This window comes from Eupeodes corollae, chromosome 2, assembly GCF_945859685.1.
Source record: "Eupeodes corollae chromosome 2, idEupCoro1.1, whole genome shotgun sequence".
Lineage (NCBI taxonomy): Eukaryota > Metazoa > Arthropoda > Insecta > Diptera > Syrphidae > Eupeodes > Eupeodes corollae.
Window position 1 is genome coordinate 76,607,232 of NC_079148.1, and position 18,924 is coordinate 76,626,155.

The following is an 18,924-nucleotide window of genomic DNA, read 5'->3' on the forward strand; positions in this document are numbered from 1 at the left end:
AACCCCGCTGTCCGGCAGCGGAGGTGCTCGGACAACAATTATTATTGTTGTCCGAACATCTCAGCCCCCGATCAACGGGGTCAGGATCTGTAGAATGTTGTTTATTATTGTGGTGGTTGTTCATCATCATCATGTTTATGGTTTTGGGTCAAATAATATTTATTATTTAGTAGAAGAGATTGAGTAATATTTGAGATAGGTGATAAGTTATTGGATTGTTCTGAATCGGAGTCAGAAACAATCATTTCTTCTTGTATTTTATTGTTTTTAGGATTGTTTGTGTTTATTTGTGAAATTTGTTTTGTGGTTTCTATGATTTTTTGTTGGTCAGTAGTAGTTAGAGTAGTGTATATTTTAGTGTTGTTTGATGATTGTTGTAATGCGTTAGAAGAGGAAGAACTAGATGTTTGTGGATTTAGAGAATTTTGTGAAAGTGAGACGGAACTATGTGGAGTTGATTTTGCTGTTGGGAGTGAAACTGGGTTATGAGTAGAAGAAGACAGGTTGTTGCCTGTTTTAGCTTTAACATTGTAAGGCGTATTGTTGACACTTGTTTCAGTTGGTTTGTTAATATTATATATGTGTCTCGCTTCGGAAATAGTGCACTTGTTTCTAGTTTTTATTGTTAGTATTTCTTTATTTTTGATATATTTAGGACAGTTGATAGAGGATGACGGATGGGGTTCTGCTGTTGGAGGGCAATTTGCACACATGACACGTGTACAACTTGCGGGCGCGTTTTCATGAGGTTGAAGGCTGCATGTAGCACAGATTTCTTCTTTGGTACACCTTTTAATGGTGTGTCCGAGGATTTGGCACCTGCGGCACCTCATAGGATTAGGAATGTATTCCTTGACTTTTTCTTTGTAGAAACCTATTTCTACAGTGGCTGGAGGTTGGTACAGATCGAATGTAAAGAGCATTAATCCAGTAGGGCGGTGTTTTCCTTCAATATTTTTGGTGAATTTATATACCTCAGTGATACCTTGTATGGCCATTTCAGAGATAATGTCAGATTCTGGGACATTGATAAGGTAGGGGGCAAATACGATACCTTTGCTGGAATTAAGGCGATCGTGGTATTTCACTTTGACCGGACATATATTGGCTATGTTAGAAATTGCCATAAATTTTTCTGCAATTGTTTTGTTTTTTGCGAGAATAAGGATGCTTCCGTCTCGGAGTTGAGAAACGGATTCATACTCTTTACTGATTGCGTCTATAGATTTCTTCAGAACGAAGATACTTACATTTGAGAGTGGCTTATTTTCGTCGGAAGATGAAATAATTACAAATTTTGGGTTTCTGAAATTAGTTCGCGGTGGGAGTTGAGGGAATTCTACGAAGTTCGTAGTTCTTTTTGTTTTTTTGGGGGGAGGTGAATTAAGGGGCATTTCCGGGGAAAGCCCCTTGAATTTATTCCCATTCATTTTTGCCCTTAGGGATGGGCTTTATATATATGGAACTTAAAACACTATGCAACCGAGTGTTAAACTACACGTAAGGATTGCTAAAGTTAAGAGAACCGGTTTTAGAGGTTAGGAAGTTTACTCTAAGTAAGAAATCGAAAATCGTAGACTAGAGAGAGACGAAGTAATCGCAACGAGTGCTAGTCGGAGACTGATAAAATTTTAAAATTCATTCAAGGAACGATAAAAACAAGCAAATAAATCGACATGGATTTTTGGCTCTCGTCGAGTTTATGAAAAAAAATAAGGGCATTGCAACGGGAGCACTCGTCGGTCCTCAAATTCCTCACTTTCAGAATAAATATACACCATAATTGATTCCATTTTTTTATTTTAATATTGTTTATTAAATAAATCACAGCAAATTTCACAAATTCAATCAAAACAAAACAAAATTTGTGGAAAGCTGTCAAACCAAAAGTGTCAAATCACTGGAATATAAAGAGAAAAAGTCAAACCAAAGTTTCAAATCACTGGAATATAGGAAAAACTACTTTCGCTTCGCCGCGAGTTCGTTAATAAGGAAGTACGAAGCGAGTCTAATTTGAAAGGTCGAATTGAAAACGATCTGCCTCGAACCTCATAATCAGGCCCCTGGTGAATTCTTTCCCATTTTTTAAGTTCTTCTATACATATTTGCCTCCCTTTAGTTTGCTGCATTATGCAGATGCAGATAAATTTCCATCCACTTAAAAGTTACAAATGTTCTTACTAGCAAAAAAGACTATAACTTTCCTATTTAGGCTATTAAGTTTACATTCTTATAAGATTTAAAAATAAGTTTGCGGATACCCCTATGCTCCCAAAAAGTTTTGTAAAACTACATAAAGGAACACTGTTATATTATTTATTTCCATGTGGACACAGGGTTAAGAAAAACAATTGAACTTGACACAATATAAAAAAATCAAACAGATCTTATTTTGACAACTAATTGACAACTCGTGATCAGACCTATTTTAAAAAACTTATGATTTTGTTGACAGGACGCTAAGTGCACATTTTTTTAAAAACAAAGTAAAATACATTTTACAATAATTTTAATTTGTTTCCTTTTGAAATGGAAGACGACTGTTGTCGAATTTGTTTATCCAAAACACAAATACTTGAACGCCAAGATTTATTTCTGGGAGACAATAATTTAAGCGTTCTTGGACAATTGTACGAGGAAGTTCTAAACATATCAGTATGTGCAAGTTTTGTTATTAACTCTGACTGTAAATTTGAAAAGAATAATTTAAATAGTATTATAAACAATTCATACAAATTCTAGTTTTTATTTGCGACCTTAACTAGAAAGTCATCAATTGTAGTTGTTAGTTGCTGACAAAGAGAAAAAAAAAAAGAATTTGCAAAACCAAAAATTTGGAAGCATGGACTACACGTTGTTGGCTTCACAGAATATGGTTTCTTGTGTGCATATATAGAACACATAATTTACAATACGCTGTGTCAGTTTCGTCTTATTGATATGGTTTATCTATGTCATAATATCTTTTAAATTCTGGATTTGAGGTGCAACTTAAAAAAATAACCACCATCACCAATTGAAACAAATTTAAATTTATACCAGCATAACTGCACCAAATTTGAACTTAAAAGTACCAGTGAAAGTATTGACATCTCTAATTTTCGTCGACTGGAAAACATTAATTTTAGTCTACATATTTAACGTCTCCAATCAAAAGATACTTTGCATATGCCTAATTTGTTCATAGTGGGTTAAGTTTAATCCAGCTCGTATAGTCTCAAAGGTTATTATATGCCCAAAGGGAATACATAGAATAAGACGTAAATAATTGGTTAAGCTTATCAGGCGAGCGAATGAGTCAGCAGAAATCAGTTTTGTTCAATACTTCAAGTACTGTGAACAGACTAGCCCTTAATTCAATAAGCTAGTTCATTCCTACTCTAACAGCAGACAAATGTGTGTAGAGCCCGAAGGGTCTTCCGTTTTTCTAAATGTCTGCTGGGCCTGAGAGATCTATCCTCGGGCCAATTCTTATGTTACTATATGTGAATTTTCTGCCACATAAAAACTCTTTGATTTCTTGAAATGCCGATGATATGTAGTTCAATATAAGTTGACTCTTTACTGCGAAAAATGATGTAGCTTAAATAAATAAGTGTTCACCCATCACCCAACAACAATGGTCAAAAAGAACCGTCTTTGCTTTAATTTACTGAAATCAACAGCATTTCCGATCCATTGTAAAATCTTTAATCCTTCTATTAAAAGCCTAAGCGGTTGGGAGATGAAATAATTCACTATGTAAGCACAGCTTGCGCTCTTCGGATAACTAGAAGTTTCACCCCAACAATGTCACGTATTTATATATACATTTCTGGCTTTAGTCTGGACAACTTACTTAACTTCCAATCGGTTAGTTACTTACATAAAATAATTCAAACGCGACAACTGAATTACTTTCACTACAAGCTGAACTTCCCCAGTTCCACAATGGCCTTTTTATTCATACAAGCTCATTTGAAGTGCCTTATTACAGGGCGTCAATTGTTTGTCCATATTACACGCTTTTGGAACACCCTATCCATTGCCATTTTAGGTATAAGAAGCAAGAACAGGTTTATAAATTTAGTTTTCAAATGTTTCGCAAATCGTTGATGTACCTAGGTCTTCATTAATATTTTGTATTTTGCTTCTTAAATTTAAATGAAATTATTTTGATCTATGCATATGTAAGGTTAATTCTGCCTTTTTTCTTTTTAATTAAAATAAATTTTAAAATCTAAACTAATTTATAAGACTCATGTCCTACTTTGTAAGCGTTTTTGATTTAACAGATGTTTATAATCAATCATTTTGTTTCTTTTTAAGCTTGGTGATGAACAAATTACTATCAAATACATTTGTAATAGTTGTGGTCTTCAGTTGAAGTTGTTTAAACAACTGAAAAACAAAGCCTTTGAATCATTTTTGTTTCTCACGGAATTATTTAGTCCTTCTAAGGATGATAATATTGCTGAGAATGAGGAAAATATACAATTCGAAACAAATGAGATGCTTACCGATGATGCCGATGCATCATTGAGTTGCGATCAGACAAAAGCCGAGTATGTTGTCGAAAATGAAGATAACACTTCACTTCTCGAGTACAGAGACTTTCAGGATAATGAACAGCATAACAATAAACCAACTGAAGAAAATGACAACACTGAATCAGATACAATTGAAAATGATATTGTTGAAAATGAAATAACTGAAAATGATGATATAATTGCAAATTACTCCGATGAAAATGCTGTTGTTAAAAACGAAAATGAAATGGAGGAGGAGAATGAGGCTGTAGTACAAATTGAAGAAGCCCATCTGGAAGACGAAAAATATAGCATTGAAGAATTTATTAAACATGAAGAGAACATTGCACTTGATACCTCCGATGAAGAGGTATATGAGGTTTGTTATTTGGACGATGAAGATTTGGGTCTGGACAACTCTGAAAAAGAAATGTCCCAAGGGGAATACAACGAAGAGTATATGATTAAGGAAGACAAACTTATTTATGAAATTAACCCAAGTAAAAGACGAAAAGCTGTTAGAGAGAGTTTTCAGTGCCCACACTGCGATGAAACTTTCGAACTGAAATCACACTTAAAGAACCATGAGTAAGTATTTCAAATTTTATGAATATATTTTAATACTTTAACTTACTTAACTCTTGTTAGAAATAGACCATTCTTTCAAAAATTCAAAACAGTTATACTTTGGTATTGTTCTCTTTAATTTTTAAATAATATGATCCAAGGGAATCTGTCGAACGTCACTTTTGTTAATAAGAAATTTACAACCGAAATTTTACTAACTAGAGCCTGTTCTTGTCGGTTAGGCTAAAAGTTATAAAGCTACGGGTGTGTTCACAAAAATGGCAGTGTTCTTAAAGTATAACAATTCATTTTTAATAACCGAAGTTATTACAAGTTTAAATGTACTTTTTAAAATTAAACTATTCTTACATAGTTTACCATCTTAGGAAATGCAAATCGCTTAATATATTATTTTAAGACTGTTCATATATTAAATTAATAATAGTCTGTTGAAAAATATTAATTTTTAATGGATGCTATGCATCTACCACGCATAGAGCGAACCAAAATCCGACACCTCTCGCTTGGTACAGCATTCGAAATGTCTCTGACAACTGTCCAGAGATCCTCAACTTTTTTCTTGTGTCAACTAATGGACAGTCTTTTTAACACCCCCGTACAAGTTTTCATTGAAACTAAGGTCAGGAGATTGAGAAAGCAACTTTAAAACTTGAGGTATGCTGCACAGTGGACCAAATCTTTACTCTCACTTGTGTTGCTAGACGCTTTATAGAGAAGAAAACAAATCTTTATGCATTTTTCGTTGATTTTAAAGCTGCCTTCGATACCATCAACCGAAGCTCATTATTATTTAAACTTTCATGTATAGGTTTATCAACTAAATTTATAAAAATTTATGAGCAACTTCTCTCAAATACAACTGCTATGGTCATGAACGCGTCGAAACAATTTAGGTCAGAAACAGGTTGCATTTTGAGTCCCTTCGTTTTCTCGCTCTTTATAAATGACATTGAAGATAATATTATTATTAATATTATTATGGTGTTATTTTTGGTGATCTAGTTATCAAGGTGCTCCTTTATGCGGATGACTTTGTTATGATTTGTTATGATAATCCTGTGACGCTTCAACTCAAAATTAACAAGTTAAAACAATATTGTGATTTGTGGGACCTTCAAATAAATACTGCGAAGTCTAAGATCATGATATTCAGACACCATAATCGCAGTGCACGTAATGACCGTTCTTGAAACTTGAGCGGTTCAAATATAGAAGTAGTGAAAATATCTAGGTTTTACAATAACACACAATCTGAACTTTCGAAGTCATATAAGAGATAAATTGACCGCAGCAAAAGCAGCTATTAACTCTATGTGGTCAAATTTTTTCAATAACAAAAATATAGATCCGGCTTCGAAATTTAAAGTTTTTGATTCAACCGTTAAAAGCTGCCTTTGCTATGGAAATGAAGTTTATGGCTACATGCAATAAGACGAAATAGAAACTATCCAAAGATATTTCTTCAAGCGACTCTTTAGACTCCCATTTAATACCCCCAATTATGCCATACACGTTGAGTCGGGACTACCACCAATTATTATTATATATACAATATATAATTATATAATCAAAGTCATGCAAAGATCTAAGAACAATTTGCAGAAAAGGATTCTCCTAACAGCGTTACGCTACATATACACACCTTTTAAAGATTGGAGTGAGTTGACCTCATAACATAACTTTCCTTTGACGTTTTGTTTGGATAATCTAGATTCGTAGAGGAATGAACTTTATGATTGTATTTTTGTTATAGATGACAACATTTTTCAGACATTTCTTAATCGGGCAAGGGTGTCCGAATCTAGATCATTATACAGTAAACTTAATTTCTCTTTGGGGGAAGAAAATTATTTTCGAACCGAGTTCCCTTTTGTTGAAATAAGTCTGATATTTAAGGTTCGCACGAAGATGCTTGAGCTTAACTATAGACCTCACAGAAATGATATAAATCCTAACTGTACATTATGTAAGCTCAATCAAATTGAAAATGTTTTCCACTTCCTAGCGTTATGTCCGATCTCACAAGAGATCCGGCGTTTCTATTTCAATACGAGCTTCCTTTCGTTTGAGGACTGTCTTGGAGTTTTGAATGGTGAGGGTGGTTGGAAACTTCTTATCCGTTTTTTCTCTGAAGCTGTTGCGTATAGAAGTTCGTAGACCTCTAATGTAATGTTCAGTCTAATATAATTTTGTTTAAGCTAAACTAAAAGCCCGTTTCACTGTTGATATTGAAAGTCTTTTACTGCTCTTCACTTTTTTATGTATCTAAATATCAATGATTAAACCTAAAAAGTTACCAATAAGCTTAACTATACCAAACTAATATTTATTTCAAGATGTATGTTAGTAGTTTTTGTTCTCGCTAAACTAAATTTTTATTATATAACAGCTAAAAAATAACTTCTCTCTCAATGTTTAAAATTTAGATATAACCGGCAGACGGCTTAATAGCCATGCTTGTAAATCTTTAAAATATAAGTGAGCCTGTAATTGTAAATCTATATAAATATAATTTTTTGTGAAGAAAAAATAAAGATAACAATAATAATAATAATAAAGCTTGAGGTATGCTTTAGATCATTATGTTGTTGGAAAAGCAATATTATGGGCATCTCCTGCTCTACATATAACAACCTGGGTCTCTAATATGTATTTCGATTCTACAATGAAATTGCTCGACTTCGAAAAAGTGGTACTATGTACATATATTGTATATGATTACTTTCGAACGAACGAGAATCGAATAGTTGTAGTAGTGCCAAGTATACTCTTATGAACTTTCGAATAAACGAGGAACTACGTAACTCAAAATTAGAATTCAAAACAAGAGAAAATCGAAAACAATCACTCTACAACAAATGTGTTTGAGAGCGAAGTTTTTTTTTATCAAGGTGTAAGTAAAATGTTGAATATGGTTTCCATCTACCACCCCATCTACACCTCGAATTCCTGATTTTTCCAAAAATAGCGTTTGGACCTTCGTTTCTCTTCCTCATTTAATTCAAAATTCATCATCAGAGGACACATGATTCTTTTGATTGAAGTCAAAACTTCGGCAAGTATTTTTGAAATGGTTTGCTGTGCAATTTCAGCGTTCTTGTCACCACCGATTTGGTTTTGGTAAACTGTTGCCAAAAATTTCAATGCTGCTGATAACTTAATGATAATCGAAAATAAATCCGTCTTTAGAAAAAGGATAGTTCTTAACAAAACCAAAACAAAACCATATATTTTTCATTAAGAATGCGTCCAAATATTCTACTATATACATACATATGTACAAACCTTTTCTCATTCAGTTCCATTATGTTGGAATTATCTCTTATTCTTCTGCGTTCAATTTGATCGTACCGTCCTTCATTTCCTTACAAATTAAACCAAATTCCAACCATGTCAATTTTTGTAATAATTATTTTTGTCCAAACATTTTATTTTTGTTTTTAATACTGTCAAACACCTCGATACTCGTTCGAATGTACCACATTTTTTTAAAACAAATTGGTATAACCGGCGTCGGATTCTACCTTCATACGTAGTACGGCTTGAAAGTAGAATCGGAAATAAGTTTCGAATAGAATGAAAACCAGAATCGAGGGCCCCTGACCTAATCAAGAATATAGATGTACTCTGCAGCAGTTATAATACCCTTGATAGACTATATTGGGCCAACGCCACAATATTGGAAATAGGATCAAAATATAACTTTTGTCCGGCACATTCTACACACGTATTTACGTTACGTCTTTTTCCCAAATGCAATTTTTTATGAAATCGGACAGGTTCAGACAACATAAGGGACTTCATTAATCATTTGCAGTCAACTTCATACTTTGAGTGAATTCTGACCAAGGCAACTAGTTAGTTTTTCAGGTATCATGAATTTAAAAATCAGAACTTTACTTCACAAACCTCTACTTTAAGTTCATAGTACATAAACTCACAATATTATTATTGTCTACAAAACGCTCCTCAGCGAGCTACAAGTCTACCACAATTTATATTTTGTATTGTAGATAAATATTACTCATTTCTTTTCCAAATTTACAAGCGTGTTTTGCTTTCTTCTTCAATTTTGTTTGCTATTTTATTTTTATTTAATCATTTTTTTTAAAAAATAATCACAACTTGTGGAGCCCATAATTTGAAACACGAATTTATTTTGTTAAATTTATTAATTTTTAATTTTATTTTAATAATATTTTTAAATATTTCACTCAATTTGTTTTCAATATTTTGTTGAATAACGTAGTTATCAATTACACACTGTAATCTTCTGGGCAAAGAGCTTAACATAAATTAAAATAAATTAGGTGGCGCAACAGTCCATGAAGAACCAGGGCCTAGTTACTTACAACTCTCAACCATTCCTGTGTGCGAGTAATGTTGTCAGAGATGGAAGAAGAGCTTAACATATCCTAACAAATTTTCTTTGAAATCAATTTCCAAACATACTGAATTTCTTGGAAAATATAATAGACATGTTGTAGCTTATCCTTAGGACGTAGTTGTCTTGGAACCATTTTTTAGTGTAACTGGCCTTTGTGCTTTTAATCGCTGCCCTACTAAGAGCACATATAGCGGAAAGGATTTTCTTTCAAACAGAGTATTCCCAAGGATGGAGCAATATTGTGTCTTGTCCTTATGACCATTAATTATTTAAATCAGACCAACTCTAAACTAAGACATTTCTCACCAGATCATAACACTGCCACCACCATACTTGAGTGAGAGTTGATTCGAGTGTACTTTGGATTATTTGTTTATTTGTTTATTTAAGTAACCAATCTACGAATTTACATTCAACAGATTTCAATTTAAGTACATGTATAATACAATTCAGTTTATAAATACATAATATTACATATTATATATAAAATTAAAAATTGGAAAACAAATTTAATTAATTAAAGCGAACAATCGACTTTTAAATAAGTTTCTGGACATTGATATATCCAAACTAGAATAAAACATATTAAATAAATTACAACATGCGAAAATCGGTTCACGTCATACAGCGTATGATGGGAATCAATTGACAAAAGCGGTCTGGCTCTTAAGGAAATTGAAGGAGCATACAGATGCAAGCAGTTAAGCAAACTCTCACAATCAATGGTTGAAGTCAAAATATCACGAATAAACATGACACTATACATTTTTCTTCTCGACTCAAGAGTTTGTATTCCAAGTAATAGACATTTCGAATTATAAGAATGATGGAAACCTTCTATATTGTTTTCAAAAATATTTCGAAGAGTAAATCTGAGAAATTTGTTTTGAACATTTTCAATTCTCTTTTTATTAAAATCAGTTGTAGAGCTCCAAGAAACACAATTATATTCAAGAACAGGACGCACAATACTGCAGTATAAAGATTTAATGGTGTAAGGGTCCTTAAATTCCAATGAGTTTCTTTTGATGAATCCAAGTAAAGAATTTGCTTTGGATACAATATATTAATATGTAAGTTAAATTTCAATTTAAAATCAAATACAACGCCCAAGTCTTTGAACTTTTCAACAACTTGTAACGGAAAATTTCTTAATGAATAGTTTGGAATAATATTTAACAAAGTTCTATTGTAGGCCATACAAGCACACTTGTCAACATTTAACAACAGATCATTTGACTTGCACCAATCAACAAATGAATTTAGATCATTTTGAAGAAGAAAACAATCATTTAAATTAGAAATTCGAGAAAAGTACTTTATGTCATCCGCATACATAAGGCAATGAGAATTTTTAAGAACATTTGGAAGATCATTAATAAAAAGTAAGAATAATAATGGACCCATATGACTACCTTCTGGAACACCAGAAGTTACTTTAAACTCTTTTGAGAAAAAGTCCCCGATCTTTACATATTGTTTTCGACCAAGTAAATATGAAGAAAGCCATTGAAGTAGCGGTCCATGGAAGCCATATGCTTGCAGTTTTTTTAAGAGTATGTTTAAATTAACCCTACTAAATGCTTTTACAAAGTCTGTATAAATCACATGAACTTGTTCTCGATTGTCTAGAGTATTAATGACAAAATTTGTGAATTCTACTAGATTAGTAGACCTACCTTTCCAAAAACTATGTTGATATTTGCTTACATTTTGCTTTATGATAGATTTAAATTTACCTTGAACAAGGCTATCTAAAAGCTTTAGAACAACAGGTAGCTTAGTTATTGGTCTATAATTCGTTACTAAGTTTTTTGATCCAGAATCGGATCAATGATAAAGACTTTCCACTCATTCAGGAAAATACCATTGGAAATAGATTCATTGAATAGATGTAATAGCGGAACAGAAAGAGAACTTGCACAATGACGAAAAACAATAGGGAAAAATCCTAATATATCTGCAGTTTTTTTAGGTTTAAGTTTATGCAAAGCATCTTCAATCTCGGTTAAGTCAAATGATATGCTAGAACAATCAAAAATAGATGGCAAGGCATTAATATATTGATAATTTATTGTTGATGATGTAGAAGAGTTATAAATACTTTCAAAAAACTGTCCAAAAAAATCTACAATCATTTTCGGATCACTAGTTTTATTATTAACCAAAAACATAGTTGTTGGAAATCCAGTAGTACTTTCAACAGAATGAATATAATTACAATAAAGAATTTTTGAAAGAAAAACAAACTCTTTCCTGAGACGAGAAAAAACTGCATAAGAATCATCGGAAGGTTTTTCTTTATATTTTTTAAACGCTGCGTTTTTAGCATTTTTCAAATTTAATATTCGTTTATTATACCGAACCGGATGAGAGCTAACTTTTTTGCTATACATAGGTATACAATCGTTTAAAACATTGTTAAAAAAGAATTTAAAACATTGGAACTTTTCATGTATATTTTTATCCAGAAACTCATTTAACCAATTAATATTACTAAAACAATTATTCATAAAAGATAAATTATGAAAATTAAATTTATAAACCATTTTAGAACTATTAAATTTGCTAAAATTATCATAATTGTAGTTTTTAAGACAAATATCAATAGATTTATGGTGAACAGAATTCGAAAGCAAAGGGCAATTCTCCATGACAGAAGATTGTAAATCTTCAGAAATAATAATAAATCTAAAAATCTTCCAAGCGAATTAGTAACATTATTTATTTGCATAAGATTATTCGAAAACAATGAATCAATTAATAAAACATCAATATCTGATGGAAGAGAAAATGGAACAAGGCAATTGTTATTTTGTAATGACCAAATTATATCACCGCAATTGAAATCACGAATTACACAAAATTTATAATTCATATATTCTGGCATGGAGGTAACCATATCAATATTTGACAAATGTTTTTCGTATATAAATAAAGGGCTTTTAGGTGGAACATAACTCAAGAATATCAGGAAACCACAGCCAACAGCCAACAGCATCCACACGAACACAAAGTTGATCAATATGTAAATTATCAGCAACAACAACATCAATGTCAACAGCAATAGCTCCAAGAATGCGCTTCGCAGCAATCAAAACACCCCCTCCTCTTGATTTGTTAACATCAATTCGATCATGACGAAAAACGGAGAACAAAGATGTATCAAAAAACTCTTCATCATATATGCCTTTATATAGCCAAGTTTCAGTAAATAGAAAAATATCATACTGACACCAGCAGGCATCAATAGCAAAAAAAAGTTCTCTCAGCTTAGAAGAAAAACCGTTCATATTTTGATAGTACATACAGATCTCTGAGTTTTTGTTATTATTTTGCGAGTGGAGAGCATTGATAGTTTGAGCATGAGTAATTGATGGTAATGTAGATGTTAAATTGTTGTTGGAGAGTTTTTGTTTTTTGGAAAAAATTTAAAGTTTTTTACATACACATTAACAGGCCATTTGTTTACATTGGTTGCATGAATACCGACATTAAAATTTATAAATTTTAGTTTGGTTATATCATCATCTTTTTTTATGAGTTTATAGCACTGAACCTCATCAAAAGGAATTTTCAGTTTATTAGACACATATTTTTTAATTGTTATTTCAGAAGTTGATATTGAGAATTTGGATACATGTAACCATTTTATTGGGGATACAAACGTTCATATCATCGGGCAAGTTGTCAACACCGACGATCACTGCACGACGAATTCGATTGTTAGGCAATGTTTTTGGGATCTGAAGCGCCGAACACAAGTTTTTTCAACACAACGTTTTCCACTTGAACAGTGCTTATTCTTTTTAGCAAAAGCCAAACGGGCCTTTCTGTGAAGTTGGGTCATTAATGGCTTCTTGCTTGCTATGGCACCAAAGAGCTCGGCTTCACGCAACATTCTTTTGACATTGTCTACAGACTGTTTTTTTTATCTAAAAACTTTCAGTTGCAAAGGCTATTTTTTGTAGCTTTCCCGAGCAAGGAGCGCATCTTGTTGCTGATGTAGAACGAAAAAGAACAAGATACTTTAACATGCCCATGATGGAAATGGGCTTACATTGAACGTGTCCACAATAATAAAGTGGTCTCTTTTTATTTACTTATATTATACTCTTTTTACATTCTTCATCTCAGAAATTTAAATTTTAACGCTTTTACTCGTACAAAATTGTGCCTAACAAACTTAATTTTTTAGTTGATATAATTTTTGTTTAAAAATAAATTGTACTACTCAAAAACAGTTTTTGAGTATGGTGTTATTTTTTTTAAATATTGAACAGCATTATATACCATATTATATTTTTTGTATGCACTTTTAAGACCTTAAAATCCTTTCTAAGTGGGTGACCGGGAATGTATTTTATTAAGGTTTATTTAAATTATTATATTAAATGACGATTAAAAAAGTTTAGAATTATTAAAAAGTGGTTTGATAGCTGGCAATATACGAAACTAGCCTATCTTATTCTATATAATATATTTCGACACATTTTCAAAAATCATAAAGTTGAAAATTTTAAATTATCAATCGCATGCTAGGTCCCTTATATGGTTACTTTTTTAGTAAATTGTTATTTCATCATTATGAATACAACTTATATATAATTATTTATTATGCTTTTAACAGAAGAAAAGTGCATTCATTTTCAACTAAAATTCAATGCCATATTTGTAACAAGGGAATGTATTCAAAAGAAACATATGAAGCTCATATGAATGTACATAATGGGTTGCCTGCGTATCAGTGAGTATAACATTTAATTTTCTGATAAGTAAGTTAATTACAAACTTTGAATTTTTTTGTAAAGGTGTAATATTTGTGAGAAGGCATTCAATCAAAAAGTCCACTACAATTATCATATGTTGAATCATAAAAACGAAAGGAACAATATCTGTGATGTTTGTCAGAAAGGATTCATAAGCACTGGTGATCTGAAAACACACATGCGAAGTCATACCGATGAACGACGCTACAAGTGTGATATTTGTGGTAAAATAAATGTCAAAACTTTACAGCTGGAATTTAAAAAACTTATATTACTTAATTTGTTTTTTTTTTTTTTTTAGATAAAAGATTCCGTGCACACACACATATGGTTAATCATCGTTATTCACATTTTGAAAAACAATTTGAGTGTCCTGTGTGTTTTCAGAAATACATGTCCCCAAATACTTTAAAGACACATTTTAAAGATGTTCACAGTTCAGAAGTTCCTTTTGAGTGTGAATTTTGTGAGAAAAGATTCAAGAGAAAACATCATTTACAAGTAAGTTTTGTTTTAAATCAATTTTATTGTGGTTTTTAATTTTTTTTTTTTTAACTTCTATTAAAGGCCCATTACAGGACACACGGAAAGATGATAGGCAGTATAACAATATTAGATGATTGATGTTAAACTATTAAAATATTAAATAAAACAGTTATTGATTAAATGTTTATTTTCCCCCCTTTCAAAATCAAGGAGAGTTCTACGACTTCTTGAAAAGAAATGTTCAAGTATACAAAATATTTCGTTTTCAATTTTCATCTCTTTCCTTTTTAACTTATTATATTTTTTTTTTGTGATAAATCTTGTTAGTTTAAATCCATCAACGAGCTTGAAGTTTGAACAAAAAAGTCACTGAGTAAGAAAAATGAAATCTAAAATTTGTATTTTGCTGGCATTTACTTAAATAACTCGGACTTTCAAGTTTCAAAATAGGTGAGTAGGTCATTTTACAATTTCCTTGTATTGGAATCAACGGTGGCGTCTACAGTTCCAGTAAGGTAAAACTACTTAGTGAACACCTTATAGGGCTTCTACGACTTATTCGGAGCCCAGGCTTATAAGGAGCGGTTTTATCCGGCTCCCCGTCCTTGGGGTTATACTAAGGGTCTGGCTCTCCAGGTTGGGGGTTGTGCCGTCTAGGTGACTTCCTGGCCACGTAAAAACATCATAGTGGCGAAGCACCAACAAGCCTCGGATACGGACGGATTTACTGTTGACAACCTACGCAAACGAATTAAGGACAACGAACTTCGGATATGCACGTGGAATGTTAGATCCCTTAACAGACCACGTGCGGCCGAAGAATTAGCGGAGGCCCTACACTGCTATAAAGCAGACATCACCGCCATCCAGGAAATACGATGGGATGGGCCGGACAAAAAGAGGATGAAAAACTGCGACATTTAGGTGACTGCTACCACGGAAACCAACAGCGCTTATATGGATGTGGCTTTGTCATTGGAGCCAGACTTAGGCAAGAAGTCTTGATCTATAGGTACATCAATGAGCGCCTCATGACTATACGCATCAAGGCTAAATTAGCCTGATATGCGCGTACGCCCCCACAGAAGAGAAAGATGATAACACTAAAGATATGTTCTTCGAGCTTTTAGACAAAACATATGAGCAGTGTCCTAGCTACGATATTAAAATTGTCCTGGGCGATTTTAATGTCAAGCTAGGAAGGGAAGTTATCTTTGGTGGAACAATCGGAAAAAAAGGCCTGCACGACAATGGATTCAGGCTCATAGATTTTGCTGCGGGGCGAAATGTCATGGTAGCCAGTACGCGAGTTATATGTATATGTTGTTCCGAAAGAAAACAGTGTTGTTTGTTCTTCGGGTCGATAGCGACTCCCGAATTAGTTTTATTATTCAAATTAATCACTTAAAGCTAAGGTCAATGCATCCACTTCCCGTTGGCCTTCGGATATTGCAATGAATCGATTGTCAGCGGAAAGTGGTGTTGAATTACATTATGGGTTGCGAAGTAACACATATGTTCCGTCATCAAGTTTGCTGACTTGCATCTGTGTAACTTCACCCCCCTTTAATTCAAGATTCTCCTGAATTTTGTTTGTAGTAGTTTGTAGTTTTGTTTCGATATTTTTTACAATGATTTTGACATTTTTGTTCTTTTTTTGAATTATAATTATTAAAACTGCAATTATAACTATGGCTATGATAACAATGAAGATTGTGACTGAGCTTATTATGTAATTATTATTTTTATGGTATTTAAGTTCATTTATGTGATTTAGATTTTCAATTTGATATATTTTTAGCATAGTTTCAAAACTTAATTTTTCTTTTATGATTACATTTTGGTCTTCTTCATATGAAAATTTATGTACAAATTCAATATTAAAATTTGATATTGAAATATTTCTTATATTTATAGTACAGTTATTAATATTTATTATATAATTTCCACTTAAAATTAAATTTCGGTCGTCACAACCATTATTTACAATTTCTTTTTTTAGGTTCTTACAAACAACAAGATTCTCTTCTATATTAATTATTTCTGTTTTGTTGTTAATATTAAATTTACAAAAAGCGTCGTTTAAACAATTATCCATTTTATTCAAGTTTTTAATGTATATATTGTTGGGATCATAGTTAAATTGTATTCTGTTTAGTTCGATGAATTCTGTAGTTAACATATCAATTTCTTTAAAATCTTTGTTAGGCATTGGAATAATCATTTTTAATTGCGTTTGAATGTAACTTTTCGGAAGTTTAATAGCTAAAATTAGTTTTGTACCGTTTAGATTAAATGCTCCTATTTTTGAATGTTTAAGTTTAAAAAAGTCTAAGTCAGAACTCACTATTTCCTCTCCTGTCAATATACTAGGATGTAAAATACCCTGTTTAGCAGATGCTATGTTGTCAAGAATATTGTCAATTTTGTCTTCTAATATTTTAATTTTTAAAAGTTGGTCTGTTTTTAAAAGTTTTAATGTTAAGTTCTTTTGAATGTCTATTACGTTATTGTAAGCGTCTGATATGTGTTTTCTGTCTTCTTTAATGACTTCATTGAAATTATTGATGTTATTCATTATGTTTCTGTTAATATTTATTTGCTTATTTAGATTTTCAATAGCATTTCTATTATTAGTATCGACAACTTTAAAATGTTCTAGAATGTCTTGCCTATCGTAATCATCCATGGTTCCAAATAACCATTTTTGACCTGTTCCAATAAAATTAGCTAAGCCTCTCTTTTGCCGAAAGGTGGGAACTAGAGCCCTAACTTTGGCTTTAATGTTAATAATCTCTGTTAATATATTAATGTTGTTTTCTAATTTCAATTTTTGCAAATTTATTTCAAGCCCTTCGATTACGGTCATTATTTCTGCTGAATCTATTATATGAACAATGGTTTGTGTTTCATTTATTAACTCCACTGTTCCTCGATTGATGACTGTATAACCCTTGTTAGTTTGGATTTGCGAGATGAGAAGTGCTTGGTCCGCTACCACTGCTGTCATTAGAGTTGTCCAAAGTATTATGCAAATTAGAACCTGCAAATTTATTAGGTCTTTTAACTGTTGTTGGATGTACATTTTGTAATTTTCTCTTTCTAAAATAAGGTTCATTTTTATGACGTAAATGTTTATAATTTCTTATAAATCCTTCACTTCTACATTCATTGTACTCTTCTCTATCTAAATTTCGTCTGTTTATATTATGTTCCTTACGTTTATTGACTTTCTCAGTTAAAATTTTTGCTTCTGTCTCTACTGCTTTATTTGGACTCATTTCGACAGTCGAGTGATACCTATTATTATATATTTTAACTGCTTTATGAATTTTTTGGTTAGTAGTTAAATCTGTATTTTTTAAAGTTAATAAAATTTCTAGTAGCGTAGAATGAAAACGTTCAATGTCAGAGTTTCCTGTATGGGAATTTGGCTTGGTAAAGTGAACTTGAACATCCTCTTCTCGGAAAAATTCTTTTATATTTTCTGATTGGAATTCGTTATCGCAAACGATTTTCTTTGGATTTCCGAACTTGGAAAATTGTTCTTCAATACATTCCAGTTTACTTACCCAATTCTTACTAGTTAAGCTATAGACATAAGCTTTTTTTGTAAGTTTATCCAAGAAGGTTAGATAGAATAACTTATTAAAATGATAAATATCCATATGTAATATTTCATTCATTTCTGTTGGTGTTTCAGAAATTTTGAATTTTGGTTTAATAGGTTTTCTATCATATTTGCCTTCTTGACATGTTTGACAATTTCCTATAACCTTTGATATTTGCTTGACTAAACCTGGAAAATAAACTTTATTTTTCAAAGTTTTATATGTTTCAATTATTCCGGAATGACTACTCTCTTTGATATGGTATAAAGAAATTTGTTTACAAACGTCTGCTTCATTTCTTACCTCGAGAGCTCTAAGTGTGCACTTAACAAATGAAAGGTTTTTATTATCCTTAAAAAGTTTTATTAAACACTGTTGAATTTTGTTATACTCATGATACGATAGTTCGGTATAAATTCCAACTTTTCCTTTTATAAGAGTTCGTTTGAAGAGATCTTCCCAATATAACTGATTTTTAGTCATATCTACATGGATGATTCTTCTACTATGAAACACTTCTACTTCATTTGAAACATTATTTGATAAAATTATCTGAGTTCTATATTTATTTACTA

At 31.8% G+C, this 18,924-nt stretch overlaps 1 protein-coding gene across 1 annotated transcript; it reads left to right on the forward strand.

Annotated features, from left to right (window-relative positions):
• The first annotated feature begins 2,441 nt into the window (after window positions 1-2,441).
• Window positions 2,442-14,923, forward strand: LOC129948149 (zinc finger protein 836-like). The gene is made up of 6 exons (XM_056059017.1): window positions 2,442-2,655; window positions 4,309-5,096; window positions 14,114-14,230; window positions 14,295-14,476; window positions 14,554-14,753; window positions 14,820-14,923. The coding sequence occupies exons 1-6, from the start codon at window positions 2,530-2,532 to the stop codon at window positions 14,874-14,876; spliced, it is 1,470 nt and encodes a 489-aa protein (XP_055914992.1). The 5' UTR covers window positions 2,442-2,529; the 3' UTR covers window positions 14,877-14,923.
• The last annotated feature ends 4,001 nt before the right edge of the window (window positions 14,924-18,924 follow it).